We start from the raw sequence: 20,189 nt of genomic DNA, 5'->3' as shown, positions 1-20,189 counted from the left end.
ATCTGTCTAGAAAAAATAAGTTTTAATATCACCTCCAAAAAGCTAAAGCTATCCTAAAGGACATGTGTCACGTCTTAATAAAACCATAAAGCATCTAAAAGACTAAAGAATCAAAAAGTGCTTAATTAATTACTCCATCTGTTCCATAATATTTGTCTTTGTAGAGAAACTTTTTTGTTTCATAATGTTTGACGTTTTGATTCATTCCATGTACATTAATTGATGCTTTACCTAATATACCCCTATTTAAGTTTCCTTTTTACTTTAAAAATAGATAAAAAAATTAATTAATAGATGTAATTAATATAAGGGTAACAAAATCTTTTAGTTAATATTAATTACATTTCTTAATTTTTGTGTCTTAACTTTTAAAGGCAAATATTATGGAACAGATGGAATACAAAACTACCACACAATGGCATCAAAAACAGCATATTCCCTCACCCACGTGTACAGTTCCAACTGGCAGTAGCATGTGCATGTCCGTAGCGCCAATTCTTCCATTTTTCTTCCCAAATTGCCCCTAAAAGCTTTCAACACTTCTCTTCGTCTTCTTTTAACAACAACTAAGGGAAATAAACATAAGAACTAATTAATTTAAGCTCTTTGGCTCAAATAGTCACTAAATAAGGCTAAATAAATGTGGATTTAGGTATATAAAATTAAACGCATCAACTAATCTATTAAATTCGTGTTAATTTTGTATTGTGTTGATGAATCATTTATATAGTTTTTTTATAAATAAATCATTTATATAGTTGCTATACCTGTTTATTTTCTTATTAAATTAACATTTTTTCTTTGGTTTCATATTATTAATAGGGCGGAAAAATATGGATGGCCAAACACTTATGTATTTACTAAATTTATGGGAGAAATGATCATTCAATATTTGAAAGAAAACCTGCCAGTTATCATCATTCGTCCCACCATTATTTCTAGTACTTACAAAGAACCTTTTCCAGGTTGGACTGAGGGTTTGAGGTGAGTAACATATTTATACGTTATGGATATTTTTCTCACAAACATGATTTTTTTAAGAAACTTTCTTTAACTAAGATTCTGTTAGAAAACTTTGGGCTAAATGTTTTTGTCTTGGTTGTTAAAATACATATGAAATAAGTATTCAAAACACTGGCTTCAAAAGAAAAAACATAATGGTTAAATCATTGGATTCAGTGTAAAATATTCTTGAAACCAAGAAAGTTACAGAAACTGTTTAATCAATTAACACTAGAGTTTCAAATATCAGTGTCATATGTTTGATATCTGATATTGATCGCTTAACTCCGTGATACAATTATCTATTGTAAAATATTCCTGCAACTAAGAAAGTTACAGAAACTATTTAATCTAGTGACACTAGAGTTTCAAATATTGATGTCATATGTCTCATATCTGATACTGATCACTTAACTTGGTGATACAATTACTTAGTGTAAGATATTCTTGTAACTAAAAAAGTTACGGAAACTAGTTAATCAAAAGACACTGGAGTTTCAAATATCGATTGCTTAACTTGGTGATACAATTACCTAGTGTAAGATATTCTTGTAACTAAGAAAGTTATGGAAACTATTTAATCAAATGACATTAGAGTTTCAAATATTGATGTCATATGTCTGATATCTGATATTGATCACTTAACTCGGTTATACAATTACATAGTGTCAAATATTCTTGCAACTAAGAAAGTTACGGAAACTATTTAATCAAATGACACTAGAGTTTCAAATATTGATGTCATATGTCTGATATATGATATTGATCACATAACGCAGTGATACAATTACCTAGTGTAAAATGTTCTTGCAACTAAGAAAGTTACGAAAAATATTTAATCAAGTGACACTGGAGTTTCAAATATTGATGTCATATGTCTGATATCTGATATTGATCACTTAACTTGGTGATACAATTACCTAGTGTAAATATTCTTGCAACTAAAAGAAAGTTACGGAAACTATTTGATCAAGTGAAACTAGAGTTCAAATATTGATGTCATATGTTTCATATCTGATATTGATATCGTTTAACTCAACAATACAATTACCTAGTGTACTCATCTGGTTCAGTACTCATCCATCAACATAATTTTGAGACGAAAGCAAGGTTATAACCCTAAGCTCAGCACACGCCAAGACCTCCACACTCTTTCTCCATACACATGTTATCCCAATTAAGCTAGGCATGTCAAGATCAGAACAAGTTTGTAGACAAATTAGGTTTAGCGTATTAGTTGAAAAAAACCCGAGATAAACACAGGTTATAATAACATTTATCAAATGCGGAGGTAGGTACATGACCCTTAATGTGTATTGTATAAAGCTCAAACTAATCCTATCATACACCTTCTCCAAGTCTTTATTCAGAATCATGCTACCTTTAGGCCCTTCTTATTCTTGAGAGAGAGAAAAAACTTCCTAGAAAAGAATAATATTCTCAGTAATTTGATGACCTGGCATGAAATTACTCTGTTAGGCCAATAATGTCTGGCAGAAAGTACTTGAGATGGATCATGATGCATTTAGTTATAACTTTATAAAAAACATTGCAGAGGCTAATTGGACGAAAATGAGATAAATGCTAAGGATTTTGCAGCTAAGGAATCAAAGTAATAAAGGTTGGTTAAGGTGATCCTTAAAGATATCGTCATTTATGGCACGTAACACGCATGATCAAACAATCGTTCCCACAGTACTCCAAAATCATTGATAGAACACTTACTGAACCCATCTAGTCATTAAGCTTTAGATGGGGCCATTGCAAAAAAAAAATTCACTCTTAAGTTCCTCTACTATAAATTGTGAACCCGACTATGCCAACATCAAATATGATACAATAGAGAAAGAGCATCCAAAAATAAGCGTGGGCCAAGCCTAACCTTCTTATGAGTACAACCTCCTTCCATCAAATATGATACAATAGGGAAAGAGCATCCAAAAATAAGCGTGGGCCAAGCCTAACCTTCTTATGAGTACAACCTCCTTCCTTGGGCATCCAGTCAACTAGACGAGAGGGGATTAGTGGTGGAAGAAACCAAGTCGAAGAGGAAATACACCAAGGCAAAGGAAAGGCCATTTGTGTAGATCCCACACGTCACAAGCATTGCTTAAATAAACATCAGAGAGTTAGGACCAAGCCCACACGTTGTGTGGAAACTCCACACGTTATGTGGCCTATAAAAATGACCAGCTAAATTTCGAATTAAAAGCTCACAAGTCGTGTAGACTTTTAAAATTCCTTACAAGATCAATCTTGAATCTCACTCCAAATCCCTTCTAATTACAACTTTTCCACCTCCTATTTACAATCCATACCATCCCTTATTTATAACTCATGCCACCCCTTTACCCCTACCCTATTTACCCTTTAAACTTTATATATTTAGTTATATGTATTTACCCTTTTATGTAATTTCATCTTTAGGTTTAGAGATGATAGAAATTCATCTCTTTCATTTGTAAGACTCGACTTTTTTACTCAATCAAATTATCATCTTTCTCTTTGAGAAGTGTTAGTGTTCATCCTTTTTATCAATGGGGATCTTTGATTCCTACGGGGTTTAGGTCGTAAATCTTGTTGCTCATTCTAGTTTAGCTAGAGAAGAATCTCTTTGTTAGTTTACAATCAAAACTAACTCACTCGTTATTAACTGTATCAATTGGTATCTAAGTCGAATCATTTTCCTTCCTGGAGACTTCTTTTTGGCAATGGTTCAACCTCGACTACCCCAAGAAGTGATGGAATCCATAGATAAACATTTTGAGGATGTGGAAGCTAGCATAAAAGGGCTTAGATAGACTCTTATGGAGCAAAATTGGGCGCGTGCCAAGGAGATGAGAAAGTTGAGAGCCTCTATGGAGAGCTTCAAGCTAGAAACCTGAAACGTCATGGAACAATGCTTTGGGGGTCCTTAACGAAGAAATGAAAGAGACCCAATGATACGTCCTGAAGATTCATCACCAATCTTTTCTCCATTACACATTCAAGAGGTAAATCATAAATTTTCACCTTCTCATGTTGAAGTTATAGGTATTCAAATTACTAGTGACAAGTTGGGTGTTTATAATGTTGATGGTGAATTATATTCACATTGTGAGTTTGTTGATAATGAAATTGTGAATGCGAATTTGAGTTCATGTATGAATGAGGAGGAAGGAATGTTTGTATGTGAGGATATTGGGGAGACTCATGTTAAAAAGGGTGCTCCCCATATGTTTAATAAAATGCCCCTTAGGCATAACTTCATTTGTATGCTTGAGGAAAGTGAGGGTATTTATCTTGAAGAAGGGGAGCGTGACTTTGGGATGATAATTTTTTTGAGGAGAATAGGAAATCAATTATAGTGTGGAGGTTGATGGCTATATGTGATGGGAGAGATGTTGGTGGTTCAAGCATATTGGGATGTAGTATGTCATTTGAGTTGGGTAACTTGTTAAATTGATTGGCCGGTTTGAACTATGGGGAGGAGTGGAAGGAAACGAGAGTCGTGGGAAAGAATGGGTTGTTGACAAAGAGGGTAATGAATTTGAATATTATCATGAAGAAGATGAACCTATAGAGGAGATTGGTGAAGAGGAGAACCAACCCGAGAATGAGATAGAAAAAAATGATGAACTTGACTAGGATGAGAGTGATTTCGGGAATAGGGCTGAAGAGAGAGAAAACGATTTCGAGGATGAGCTATGTCAGGATGGTGAATTTTATCATAATGTGAATGAATCTAATTATGATGAAGATGAGTGTTAAGCCCAAAATATACCTAAATTATCATTAATATTTACATCAGTTTTGCTATGAAATCGTGTTGTTTATATCTATTTAGAGTACTTTTATGTCCGAATATGTTTCTTTCATGCAAGGTACCTAAATATTTGGTAAAATCCAAATAGGAACGAAAAGAGGTCAAAAACGAAGGAAAACCCCTAAGTTAGGAGCCAAAAGACGAAGAAATCAGCACACCGATACGAGGAAGACGAGAACAAAGTCAGAAACGGGAGAATATTCCAAATTTTCGGTAGAGAATCCAAAATTCTCGGTAGAGAATTATGGGTCGCGACCGAGAATCCTAAATTCTCGGTCGTGACATGCTAAAGTTCGGCGCCTCTCTCCTTCGTTTCGAATACCAAAAACTGCTCCCTCATTCTCGGCCGAGAATTTCCATTCTCGGTAAGATCAGAAATCCTTGCAGCACCACATTCACTTGTTTAAAATCCAAGAAACGCATTCGTTCGGGTGGATAGAAACGTCTCTTCCCAGCGGATATGACTCTTCACAACGGATACGACCCTTCAATCATGACTCTTCAACATCTATAAATAAAGTATTGATTTCAGGGTTGGAAGAGAGAGTGAGATTTGTAAGATTAGTGCAGAGTTTATGCAGAAACTCTGACTCAGAAATGAGTCAGAGATTAGAGTTCGATTTTGTAAAAGGCATCTTGCCGTACACAAGTTGTTTATCAAATAATTACAAACTCAATAGCATTTAGATTTAGATTAAGATCAGTTTATATTAGTTTACATTTTGGTAGTAGATAGACTAGTCTCTATTCCGAAGATTCAGCGAGAAGATTAAGTAGAGGATTCGCCCCAGGAGCCTGACAAACTCTAAACGAGGTTCAAGGAAAGGATTGACGATCCGTTCACTTGAAAGTCGTCGAAAGCTTCCATGCTTCTTGTTCTCTGTAAACTTGTATCAAATTCATACTTCATCTAATAAAGTTTATGCAATTCAATAGATTTTTATGTAGCACTTCTATAATTGATCCGAAGTGAGTTCTGGTGTTTTCATTAAAATGTAGTTGAATTCAATATCTTTACAAGGAATCTTTGTTGAACACTTGGGAAAATTCATTCTTACAATCGATATGATCGTATCGTTAAGTCGGCTTATCGGAAGTAAGAATGAATTTGGTTAAGGTAGCAATCTAAACCGACCGTAGGAGGATTGTCTGCGGTTCAAAGCCTTTCAATTGAAGGAATTTACGTTATTACATTTTTATAATTTATACAAAGTTTAAAGTTGTTTTCTTTGCTTAATGAAAACGAATACATTTATTCTCTTTTTCTAAACACTAAACGTTTCTGTTTTGTAATTCATATTCAAACAGAATTGATTTCTAAACATTCTACATATTCTAATCTAACTCTTATTAATTCAATCTCAAAACCAAATCCAATTAAATGATTTTCCCTATTATAAACCTAAAACGTGAATCAAACTGAATTAAAATAAGTTTTCGTTAAAAAGCATTCCATGTGGGTTCGATATCTTTTTATTACTATAAGCGAAACCGTGCACTTGCGAAAATCGCTTAACAATGAGTTTACCATATTAAGAATGAGCATCGGAATATGATGAAGATGGGGTCTATCATGATAAGAGTGAGCTTCAGAACATTGAGTGGAATCAACACGGGGCTACTTATGAAGATGATGATGAAGATAGATTCCATTATGAAGATGAGTCAAAGAACATTGAGTGGAGCCAAAACGGAGATACCTATGAAGGTGGTGATGATGGAGAGGAGCAAGTTGTGTATTTTGTGATGAGGGTGCTAATGTCTAGTGAAGAAGAGTGTGACCCATGACATCAATTATTTAGAACTCGGTACTTAGTTCTTGGAAAGAAATGTGAGGTGATAATCGACGGAGGAAGCCAAGTGAATGTCATTAGTCGAGTTGCCTTGAGCAAGTTTGGTTTGGTTCCCGAGCCATATCCTAGGCCCTTTCATATTGGTTAGGTCAATAAGGTGGAGAAGCTGCAAGTTACTCATCGGTGTAAGGTTCCTTTCGCCATTGAGGCTTATCAAGATGAAGTTATGTGTGATGTTGTAGAGATGGATGCTTGTCACATGCTCTTAGGAAGGCCATGACAATTTGATTGTGATGCCTTGTCACGACCCGAACCTGGCCATGACCGGCGCATAAATTAAGATTACCTTAACCTATGCTAGCCTTGAATTTAATTTCAAAACAATACTTATCTAACTAGTAAAACCTTCTAACATGATTAAACATCTTAAACTGTACAAAAATATATACCACAAAATATCCAAAAGTCTCCAAATACGTACAATAATAATATCTAGCTAACAATATCCTCCTTCAATATCGAACCCAAATGTCTGCGCAGCTATAGAGATCTTAATCTGAAAAATATAAAATCAACGTGGTATGAGATTTCCGTCTATACGAGCGAAAATCTCAGTGAGTGATAATCATAGCACAACAGACGGGGAACAGGTAGATATGCAGATAAGTTTCAAATTTGTTTTCAGAATTTATCAAACATAATGGTGCAGAGAAATCAAATAATATTGCGATAATTACTCAAATCAAGTAAATCGAATAATAATAATAAATTACAGAAATTATCAAAACCACGGTACAGTAACATCAGAGTGATGATATTCCACATCACCAAAGGCCAGATAACAGATACAGATGGTAGCGCTACCAGATTCAGATACAGAATGTCTTCACCGACCTTATGCATGATTCTAATACAACTGACACAAAGACAAACACATACACAGATAAAACAATGACAAATAATGCAAGCCTAATATGAAGGTCAGTGAGACATGAAAACAGATACAGATAATACTGAGCACATGTACCGGTTTCAAAGTGTATAATTTATATCTCATGATATTTTTCAAATAACTTAAATATCCAGACGGCAGAATTCGAATAAAATTTCTTAAATATCCAGACGACAGAATTCGAATAAAATTTCAGATTTTCAATACAAACAGTAACAGATAAAATCAATCGATTAACAGAATTAAGTAAAATCTCAAAGAACTTTTACTTCCAAATAAGATAAATGATATTAGACAAACTAATGTACCAAGGGCCTGTTCCCAGAAGCCTATGCTCTAATGCAGAGAATATTTGACAAATAAATTTAAGCTCAAGAAAGTCTTTTATCATTTAAAAAGAATAGGCACTATTTTGAACAAATAACATTTTTAGAAAAGTTCATCAGAACTGTCTTAAAGGAACGAAAATAGGAGATAAATTTAAAAATCGGATCGAACTATTTTTTTATCAAACTTTTTAATATTAATCACCAAAGGACCGAAAGATATTTTAAACAAAATACTTTATCAAACAGATTTCATGCCAGATATTTCAAAATCAAACAAATAGTGTCATGAACCATAATTACCACTCACCTCGAACTCCGAATAATAGCCAGATCCAAAACTTATCTATCAATCTTCCCAATCCATTCGAACACCGTTGAAATTCCTATTCGATCAACATATCCCACTAAAATTATTCCAAAATTTTCTATCATAAACTGAGTCAAATTAAACTATTAAGGGATCAAAGTAAGTGGATTTATAACTAATAAATAAATTACCATGAAAACCAGTATGTAAAAAGCTCTTTCTCCGGACGGTGGCTGCCAAAAAGTTTGATGGAAGATGGTACAAAATAAACCTAACTTTACATTATTAAAAAAAATAATCGGTTTTTTTTTAAAGAATTGTAATAGAAAACTGAAACTTAAATATATGAGTTATTTAAGTTTGGTGGATTCATTTTATAAATAGAATATAGTTAAAATTAAATAACCTAACTATTCACATTTTCGTACTTATCTATATATGTATAATATCATTAATTTCAAAGTCAAAAATTTCATAAGCAACAAACATTTATTAACTAATAAAAGATTGATATTTACCACCATCTCTCAAAAGTATATATATATATATATATATAAAATAATAACTTTAAACTTTTTTTTTACATATATATATATTTTTTAAATGCAAAAATGCGGGATATTACATGCCTCCCATGCAGGAAGAAGAAACACATATCCCATATGTAAAGATGGATTCAAGTACATTCTTACACCCTAGAAGAGTTCCTGTATTAAGAAAAAGAAGGCAACCTTGAGTGCTTGTCCAACTTGGGAGTTGAATTTGAATAGGTGCATCGGTAAAATGGTGGAGATTAAGCCAATGGGAGTTGAACCAATGTACGAATATGACAAGGAAGCTACCTTACAAGAGAAACCTCAAAAGCTGCCACCTTGGGAAAAGACATTGCATCACATTTACTTGGATCTGGGGGATCATATATCTAGCCTCTCTCATGATGGAGTACACTCCGAAGGCAAAAATGAAGTTGAGGAGCAAGTGTGGAAGTGATGAAGTGGGACCAATGTCCAAGGATAGTAAGAACGTGTCTTTCAATGAGCCACCTTGAAGGATTCCACCTTTAGAAAATACTGCGTGACATTGTATGGGATCCCGGGTATTATTTACCTAGCCTTCCTTATGATGAAGTTGGATCCAAAAAGAAGAATAAGGTTGAGAAGGGGAAAAGCAAGTTTGAAAAGGAGGAAGTGGAGCCAATATCCGTAGATGACAAAGACATATCCTTCAAAGAGCAACCTCGAGGGCTTCCCACCTTTAGGAAGGCTACCATGTGACATAGCATGGGATCCACGGGATAGTACACCTATTCTTACACGTGGTAAATTAAGATCTAAGAAGGATGATAAAGGGTACCTTATGACGCCTCTTGAAAGAACCAATACTCCTAGTACATGCATGATGCAAATTAATCAAGTCGCCCACTTGGTAAAACTTGAACTTATTATTTTATGTTTTGTTAAAATGTATATGTTGGGGGTTGTGTTGTGTTTGTTAAGGAAGAATCCACCCTATTAGGGGATGTAAAATTATGGTGAAGAGTGTGGGCGTAATGGAGTGTTTGGTGAATGGAAATGACATCCCAAGTGATGTAGAGATAATGGGGTATATTCTAGAGTTGCAGGATAATGCCCAAGTTAGTGAATAAATGAATCTAGAAGCCCCAAGATTATTAACTCAAGATGAGAGTACGAGTGTTCTTGGAATCACTATGAAGTGGGTTGACAAGTGCCACTGGGATATTCCATTTGATGTCGGCCATGGACAAGTAGAGGTTGAGCATAGCATTCGGGTTGATGACATGAGGTATAGAAAAGTCTGGGAATATTCAACTCAAAGGCATGTTGGGGTTTTGAAGAGTGCTCAATGGATCACTCCGAATTGGGTTGATATGTTTCGCTAGGACATTCCATTTGAGGTCGGCTATAAACGGAGAAAATTGGTGGCTAATCTTTAAGCTATTGAAATGGAGACCGAGAAGGTCCGGGGCTAGTTCGTTCGACATGTCGTGGGAAGTTCGAAGAGAATGTAAGATCTTGTTAGGGAGTGATTCAACAAGCTTCGCTGAGATATCCCATTTGATACCGGTAGAAAGTGGAAGACGAATGTCAATGAGGAGGAGAATTGGGGCAAGTCACAAGTTGAAATATAGGGTGAAGTTCGTGTGAAGAAGGTGAATCCGGAAGCTTGTGGAATGTGCTTATTGAACTTATTTCGAACAACACCTTGGTTCGATTTGAGAGTTTTGAATCCGCTGAAGATTAACGAGTTTCTTCCATACTCAAAAAGTAATTTGAGGTCAAATGCTTTTTCAAGAGGGAGTGTATGATGTGGGCATCCAGTTGACTAGACGAGAGGGGATGAATAGTGGAAAAAGTCGGGTCAAAGGGGAAACCAAGGCAAACGAAAGGCTATTTGTGTGAAAATAGATCCCACACACTGTGTGGATTGCTGAAATAAACATCAGAGAGTCTGAAGCAAGCCGACACATCGTGTTGCCTACAAACTGACCAGTTAAATTTCGAATTAAAAGCTCACACGTCGTATGTACGTTTAAAATGCCTTGCAAGATTAATCTTGCCCCTCACTCCATCTCCCTTCTAATTACAACTTTACCACCCCTTATTTACAACGCATGTCACCCCTTATTTACAACTCATGCCACCTTTTTACCCTTTAAGCTTTTTATATTTAGTTATATGTATTTACCCTTTTATGTAATTTCGTCTTTTGGATTAGAGATCATATAAATTCATCCATTTCATTTGTAAGACTCAACTTTTTTTTATTAATCAAATTATTATCTTTCTCTTTGAGTTAGGGTTCATTCCTTTTACCAATGAGGATCTTCGATTCATACGGGTTGTAGCTCGTAAATCTTCTTGACAAAGAATATCATTCAACTCCACAAGTAGCTTACGCTACAGCTTTAGAAACCCATTTATCTCTCGGCTTTCTAAATTCTTTTGTACACCAAAAATAGGAGCATAGATATGCTTTTTTGAAAGAAAATATTGCCAAATGAAGCCTCATTCCCGTCTTGAAGTGCACCTGCTAAACTCTGAAAATCTTCGATGATGAAGTCAGACCCATGCAAGCGAGTATTGAGAACATCTTTAAAATTTGGGATAAGGTGCAAAAATATCGTCAACATTTAGAACCGGGAGCAATTTTACCCTTAATGTCTAAAATGGTGTAATTTTACTTTTAACCGTGGCACTAAAGAGCAACTTTACCCCTAACGTTGGCAAGTTTGGTCAATTTCATGACTGAGAAAACAGTTTGATGAACTATTTCTCAAATTGGCCCAACTTGTCAATGTTAGGGGTAAAGTTGCTCTTATCTACCAATATTATCGGTAAAATTACATCATTTTAAACGTTACCGATAAAATTGCTCCTGATTGTGAACGTTAAAAGTATTTTTACATCTTATCCTTTAAAATTGGGATAGGAAATCCAAGGAACCGAAATGTATCCTCTATTTTTCTTCCAAATACCAAAGTTATAAAGTATTTTTTTGTGATTTTTTTTCAAAATGCTTATATCATTCCATTAAATAAAAAAAGTACAACTAAAGCAAGAAAATGATAAGAAATAAAACTGCATACAAGTACAAACTAAGAGCGAATACATGATTCACGAAGGGTAGAAAAAGACTATAAAAAGCAAAAATAGCCATAAAAGATACATTTTTTTTTACAAATTAAAATTATATATATATGTGTTGTTTTAGAATTGTATTTATATAAAAAGAGTCTACAATTCATATCTCGCATAGGGCCTCAGACGATCATGAGTCGGCCCTGAGTTAGTGCAAGCAACGTGAAGACCTTCGTACTCAACCTTTTGTTGATGACCATCCAACTCAAACTGAGCTGGCTTACTCAAGTTGATTTCTACACAGACACGAGAAAAATTTTCCCTGACAACCTGGGTCATATTTTCATCAACTCTAAGAGGTCTGCCGACTGCTTCAACAATCGCAATGAGAACATCTTCATTATACCAATACATGGGAAACTCAGGGAATTAGGTCCATACCATTGTTGTATCGATAGAGGCATCAATCGGATAAAAAGCGACATCCCATCTTCGAACAATTAAATAATTCCCTTTAATAAGCTAGGATCCATCATTAATCAAATGATCATGGTTAATGTCATTTTCAAATTGAACCAAATGCAAACCGTGTCCTAAGTCCATCATATCAAGTTCAGACGCTTGATGTTCCAATGCAACATAGCCAAGGTTATGCCCTAATAGCTTGGCAATCAAGGAATTCTCTCAAGGAATAACTAACTCTTTTTCAAGTTAGGATCGTTTCTGACCCTAGGCGTTACAAGCAAACCTTTCGCTTTTGTGATGTCCTTTCAAGTTTCTTCGAAGATGCAGGTTTCATCCCAGCAGTCTGGTCATTCCTGTCTGAAGGCACCGACGACAATCGACTAGGCCGAGTGAAAATAGGTGGTGCAGCCATACAGACAAAAGCCTAAGCCTTAACTCAAGGGACAACACAAACATTTTTCTTTTAAAATTCTACTTTCTATAAAAAAAAATCTTAATTATTATAGTTTAATTATGAGATAATCTCCATTAAGATAATACAAAACGTTATGTAAAAAATGAATATCTTGATAAAGTTAAAACAATAATAATAATAATAATAATAATAATAATAATAATAATAATAATAATAATAATAATAGAGAGAGAGTAATAACAAATTTTTATAATTTACTTATTAAAACTATTATTATAATTACTAATAACTATTTATTTATTATTATTATTGCAGGACTATTGATGCATTTATTGTGGGTGTTGGTAAGGGAAAAATGAAATTTGTAGCCATTGATCTTGCAGCAATTGTTGATGTGGTAATTAAGAAATCTCTCCATTTTTTATTATGCTATTGTTTATTGTTTGCTGTTAGGGTTTATTGTTGGAAAATGTTGCTTTTCTAAAAAGCGGGGATTCCCTGCTTTTATAAAAAAAAAAAAAAACAAAAAAATCATTTTTCAACTATAAAAAGCAAATATGAATTTCTAATCAAACATCTAAAACTCTCACTTTTAAGCTGAAAAGGCAAACGGGAGGAGAAAAAGTAACAACCAAATTTTTTAGTTTGATACTATAAAAATGATCGTTTCACAATCTGGAAATGGAACCAAATTTTTTTATTTTCCAAAATCATTATTTTAGAGCTTTCTCTCTCTAAATATTTATTTTCTCTCTCTTTACTAACTAAACAACACATAATCATATTAATTAAAGATTAAGAAAAATCCACTCCCTTTAAAAAAAAGAAGAAGAAAAGAAATTTGGCATGAAAAATAAAGTTTTAGGAAAAGAATTATTAAGGGAAGATAAATTATTTTAGCCTTAACACATCACGAGCCTCCTAAATTTTGCTTCAAATTTTGATTTTTAAATCCTACCTGGCTTTATCGAAAAAGCGTTTAAATTGATAGTCGATTAGAATGAGTTCCGACTGAGTGTTTTAAATGTAAGTATGTGAAACTCAGCCCGAATCCAGTTCCACTCGACCTATGAATAGCTCTAGTAGTATATGCTTAAAAGGATAAAGTCTACAAAAAAAAAACTTGCATTTTCATGTTTTGATAAATAGGTACCTGTGAAATTATTTTGTTTACTAAATGGAGACTGAGGTTTTCGTTTTGCTAAAAACGATGATCTTTTATTTTGACACTATAAAATGATCATTAATGACCTCAAAATAGAAAATTCCAAGAATTAAAATTGTTTAGTACCACATTTAATCTGGAACCATATTTTTTATTTTTCCAAAATCATAATTTTCGAAGATTTCTCTCTCTAAACATTCACTTTCTCTCTCCTCACCAAACAACACCTAACTGACATTAAAATTAAAAAGTTGAAGAATTAAAATTTTTTAGAATAACATAAAGTCTTTGAATTTTTCAATTTCGAGATCGTTAGCGCTCAGTTTAATCTTGAGGTTCTTTTTTTAGAAAAGCGAAAAATTTTAGGGGGTTTTGTTTTAGCTTTTCGGATGAGCGTTTAGCGTTTCACTCGAAATGCAGAAAATATAACGTTTGGTTAGACTTATATAACAACAATATTTAGCATTTTTTTATGGAAACTACAGCATGTTGGAATATTTCACGAAAAGCTTCTTTTTGGAGTTTTTAATGAACAATTGTTTTTACAAAATTTGTTTCTTCTTTAACATTATTTTATTTTTATAATATCATTACCGAAAGATAGTTTTTTCGCGTTCAATATTTTTTTATTTTTTTATTTTTATTAATTTGTGTAATACATTTTTTATTTATAATTTATAATTAATTTGTTGATTAATTTAAAACATGTCCATACTAGACATTTTAAATACTAACAACAACAGTTCAATATAATTTTACCAAACATTAATAATTAAACAGCTAATAACAAACAGTTAATAGCAACAGTAAACAGCTTACTGCAATCGCGAATAGCTAATAGCAACTGCAACATCTATTAGCTAACAGTTGGACCAAACAGACTTTCAATGTCATAAAAAAAGCTAAGTCATATGTTTAACAAAACATGAAATCACATTATTATTTTTTTAACATTACCCTAAAAAAAATTGTGTTAATAGCTAATGTTTGCAGATACCAGTTGATATGGTGGTGAATGCCATAGTTGTGGCAATGGTAGCTAATGCAAATAAACCTTATAGCAATGGAATTTATCATGTGGGATCATCATCAAGAAATCCAGTTAGATATTGTGATCTTAAAGACTATACCTATCATTACTTCACAAACAAACCATGTTTGGGGAAAAATGGGAAGCCAATCAAGTTTTCTAAACCTATCATATTGAATAGCAAAGCTAGATTTCATAGATATTTGGCAATCCACTACATGCCATTGTTGAAGGTATTTCTCTAACTCATGTTTTACAATTTATTTATTTTTATAGATAAAGGCCTAATACATCTGTTGCTTCCTGTACTTGACTTAAAACTTTAATTATTCTACTGAGTTTTTTTAAAGTTTTAAATGACTTTCAATTCTTGTCCAATTACATTCAATAACCCCACATTCTTATTCAATTATTGAATAATTCCATATTTTTATCTAATTACATTCAATAGTGATACAGATTCGTGATAATAGAATTGATTTTAATCGTAAACCAATAAAAATATTTCTTCACTAGATAAAGTAGTAGGAGTTAATCCCAAATAAAAGGTTAGAAACCTTGCTTCCAAAGAAATTTTGAGTTTTGATTGATAAAAGTTGTTCATCCTTACAAAACTATGAGCTTAAATACCTCCCGCAATTAGATAGCGAAAGACCTAAAAGCTCTTACTAGGGTTACAAACTATATTTATATAATAGAGGTAACATGGGAAGAAAGAAAACTAATGACAGATCAGTAATTAGGACTCAATGGCGAGATAGTAATATAGTGGATGGCAAAACAGCAAAGGTTAGAGTAGGTTGGTGGCAGACATGTCTCTTTGGCTGCGAAGAAATCCCACACTGCGTGTGGTTTGTCATAATTGTCTCCTTTATTTATTTTTTCATAAATAAAGGCTTAATACATTTGTCACTTCCTGTACGTGACTTAAAATTTTAATTGTCCTATTGAACTTTTAAAAGTTTTAAATGATTCTCAATTCTTGTCCAATTGTATTCAATAACCCTCTATTTTTATTTAATTGCATTGAATAACTTCATATTCTTGTCATATTATATTCAATAACCTCATATTTTTGTCAAATTGGATTCAATAACCCTAAAACTTCAACTGACCCTTGAATTTTCATAAGTTTTTAATTATTTGTCTATTTGGTATGCTTTGTTTGATACGTGGTGACCACTTTGACATGTGATGGAGCGTGACTCTAATTTCTGCATCCAGTAAATTCTATTGAGTAATATGGACTTGTTTAATACAATGGGACAAGAATATGGGGTTATTTAGAACTTTTGAAAGTTCGGAGGACAATTGAAGTTTTCGACAAGTTTGAAAGTTCAGGACACTTTGAAAGTTCGAGACACTTTGAAAATCCAAAGAAACAATCAATTACTGATTATTTATTAAAATATTATTTTTTAATACAGGGTCTGAAATTGGTGAACAGAATATTCTGCCATCAATTTGAAAACATGTACAAGACATTGGATAAAAAGATCAAATTTGTGATAAGATTAGTTGACCTCTACAGTCCATACTTATTTTTCCATGGAAGGTATGTTAATTTAATTGCTTAAATTGTTTCAAAATTTCTATTTTAATATATATAGGGTAAATAATTTATTACTCTCTGTGTTTTTATTTTTTTAATCATATATTTTTACTTAATATACAGTTTAGTCCTGGTATTTTAATACCACAATATTTAGTCTTTAATTTTTATTTTATTCAATAGTTTAGTCTCTTATACAGAGATTAAACTGTTTAATAATTCAAATATTTGAGGGACTAGACTTTTGAATGGAACAAAAGCTAAGGACTAAACAGTATGTTAGGTAAAAATATAGGACTAATAAATTATTTACACATATTTATATTAATGTTTAGGTTAATTACATATAGATGTCTTGTGGTTTCGCGAATTTACAAATGGCTATCTGTGGTATTTTTTTTCAAACGCAATCCTATGGTTTTCAAAATTTTGTATTTTTTTTTTACTTTGCCAAATTTGACCGATAACGACCTCAAAATAAAATAAAAAAATTCAAGAATTAAAGTTGTTTAGTATCATATTTACTACAGAGCCATATTTTTAATTTTTTAAAATCATCATTTTTGGAGTTTTCTCTCTCTAAACATTAAATTTCTCTCTCATAAAAAAACAACACTTAAATGACCTCAAACCTAAAAAGTTAAAGAATTAAAGTTATTTAACTCTTGAAATTTTTCATTTCGAGGTTGTTATCGGTCAAATTATGACAAAATGAACCCAAATGTAAAATTTTGCAAACCATACGGTTGCATTTGTATAAAAAATATCACAAGTACATATCTGCATATCGACGAAACCACATGATATCTATATATAATTAACCTTTTTTTAAGGGAAAAAGGCCTTTTGAAATTCAACTTTTTTTCTATTTTTATTGATCAAGTTAAGTTATTGATGTTTCAATTTTACGCATTGAATTCTAGATTAATTATAATTGTATACATCAAACTTTTCGTGACCATGAAAGTCAGTTTAAAATATAAAATTTGGTTAACAAAACATTATTCATTTTTTCTATATTCGAAATTTCCGAGTTTTTTAGGCAAAAAGCATCATTGGGTCTCTAATATTTTATTTTTTAGTTCATTAAGCCCTTAACATTTATTTGGACACATTAAGCATCTGAACATTTATTTTTTGTTACATTAAAGCCTTTGCTTACGGAATTAGTTAGTTGTGAACATTTAGTTCAATTAAAAAGATATTATTCATTTTATATGTGTTTGAAATTATATCTTATAACAGTTTTCCTATTGCCATATTACATGTATTAAAAACTGTTTTCAAACTATGAAAAGTACAAATTTCAATGGCACGTGAAATGAAAAACACTATGTTAACCGAATTTTATGTTCAAAACTTTTTTTTTTTTGTCATCATGACTTAATGTATCCAAATAAAAGTTAAAGGCTTAATGAAAAAGCAAAGACCTAATAAAGCCTTTTACCTTTTATGTTTAATGTAGTTATACATAATACGAACCGCTTTCTCTCTTTCTTTATTGGATTTTCTGCTTTCAAACACTGTAAAAATTTATTTTAGAACTATAGATTATACAATTTCAGACGCAAATGAAGTAAGTGGCATTCGTTTAACTAAATTATATATGTTTATATCTACCTAATTTTGTAAATGGTGACTTAATATGTGCGATTATAATTAATCGAGAATTCAGATGAATCAAATTGCAAAATTATGGTCCGAATAAACAAAAATCGAAAATATAAAAACTTAAAGATGTTTTTTTCTATTTTTTTATTATTATTTATGTGAGATTAATATTGAATTTCTCAGGTTTGATGACTCCAATATAAACAAATTACTTAAATCAACAAAAGGAAATGGTGTGAAAATTGATACATTTTACTTTGATGTGAAATGTATCGATTGGGATGATTACTTCGTGAATACGCATATTCCCGGACTTTTAGAATATGTCATGGTGTGAATCGTGATGTGTTTTCTATAGACATCCAGAATAGTTTATTTGCTGAACTTTGTAAACTTTATTTCTCTAGAATTCTTTGTGTTGAAGAAGTTTTATACTTTCTAAATTGTAATTTGCAAATAATTTATGTAGTAATTAAAGGATTTAATAAAATCCAAATTACTACTTACAATTCTCTATATAAAAGTTTGTACTATTTACGACTAATAAATCTTTAAATTAATTGTCTGTTCATGAGTAGTGGCGGAATCATAAATTTATGGGTTAAGGTGCAAAAATACCTAAAACGTTAAGGTTCAAATTTTGTCTGTTCATAACGTTTTAGGGGTAAAATTGCACCATTTTAAACGTTAGGGATAAAATTGCTCCTGACCCAAAACGTTAGGGTGTTTTTACACCTTAACCCTAAATTTATATATGGGGTTCATTTTAGCCGTGGGACCGGTGGTAGAGTCGATTTATGTAGTTGGGGGAATTTTCTGAAGTCTAACCCGTTATGAACAAAAAAAAATTGGACTCCAATCAGGGGCGGAACCAAGAGGGGTTGTGGCTCGAGCCCCGGCAGGCGGCCGGAGAATTGAGAAAAAAAAAATTAGTAATGGTGTCTGGTAATATTTTGGAAAGAATTATATTGACTCTATGTAGTATTATTTCAATGGTTAAAGATATATGAGATGGTTAAAGATGCTTACTTCTATTTGAGATGTCATATGTTCTACTCCTTTTAACCTCAATTTCTTTTAAAAAAAATTATTTATTTTAATTTTATTTTTCAATAATTATAAAAACATGTTACCATTATTAATTAATTTAAATGGACTCTTTATTTTTATTTTGATAACACTTTTGAATTCATTTTTATTATGACTTTACCATTAAAAAAAAGTAAGCATATTGAATATTTATTTTTATTATGTCTTTACCATTAAAAAAAAGTAAACATGTTTAATTTTCTATTAGTTCAAGACTAGTTTCTAAAAAAAATCATAATATTTTTACAGTTTTAATGCGTTGGAGGCTAAAAAAAATTTGTCCAGCCCTAACGGGGTAGATTTTGAAAATTTACCGTCAACCGCACAGTTAATTTCGAATTTTTTTTACGTTTTGAAATTTTTTTAATGATATGTTTGAGCCCCGGGTCATCCGGGGTCCTGGTTCCGCCACTGCCTCCAATACCCAAAGTTTTGGTATATTGAATGCTAAAAAAATTAAAAATGCTCAGTCTAAAAGAAGTAGATATATTAAATGTTTTATAAATCTAACACTAATTTTTTAACAATTATAAATAAAAAAGAGATTTAATGGGTTTGAACTCATACCTCATATAATAAAACATGTCTCTTAACCAACTCAGTCATCTTAAAATATTGAAATTACAATAAACAAACGCCAATATAAACAAAAATTAGGAACTATCAAGTGCCGAACCTATACTATTGAAAGATAGAGCCAACGATCAGAGGGCCGGAGCCCTCGAGCTCTCTCCACCCCTGTTCATGAGTTGGGTTGGGTTGGACCTTTCAGGTTTTTATTTAAAAAACATTTACTAAAAATCCAACTTCTATCCATAAAATAATAAAAAAAATTAAATACTTCTGAATTACAGACATTTTTTGTTTTAAAAGAATCTGTATATTAATTTAACACTCATAAACCCTGATCCATAGTTCTCTAGCTCTGTCACTAACATTTATAATATTTAATCAAAAATATGCTGCTGATGAAATATATTTAGAAAAAATGTGATACAATAATATTTCTGTGAAAAAAGTTAGTTTTTTTTGTGTAAATAATTTATTAATCGCTACATTTTTATCTAACACACTG

At 32.0% G+C, this 20,189-nt stretch overlaps 1 protein-coding gene across 1 annotated transcript in view; it reads left to right on the top strand.

Moving 5' to 3' along the window:
- Nucleotides 1–18,362, top strand: part of LOC136222526 (fatty acyl-CoA reductase 3-like) — a 35,543-nt gene extending 17,181 nt beyond the window's left edge. Inside the window, exons 6-10 of the mRNA XM_066010300.1 lie at nucleotides 823–984; nucleotides 12,983–13,064; nucleotides 14,826–15,095; nucleotides 16,290–16,417; nucleotides 18,209–18,362. Of these exons, the coding sequence (XP_065866372.1) occupies nucleotides 823–984; nucleotides 12,983–13,064; nucleotides 14,826–15,095; nucleotides 16,290–16,417; nucleotides 18,209–18,362 (796 nt within the window). The remainder of the gene's footprint in view (nucleotides 1–822; nucleotides 985–12,982; nucleotides 13,065–14,825; nucleotides 15,096–16,289; nucleotides 16,418–18,208) is intronic.
- The last annotated feature ends 1,827 nt before the right edge of the window (nucleotides 18,363–20,189 follow it).

Source organism: Euphorbia lathyris, chromosome 3 (genome assembly GCF_963576675.1).
Source record: "Euphorbia lathyris chromosome 3, ddEupLath1.1, whole genome shotgun sequence".
In the NCBI taxonomy this organism is placed as follows: domain Eukaryota; kingdom Viridiplantae; phylum Streptophyta; class Magnoliopsida; order Malpighiales; family Euphorbiaceae; genus Euphorbia; species Euphorbia lathyris.
This window is presented reverse-complemented; position numbering and strand designations above follow the sequence as displayed.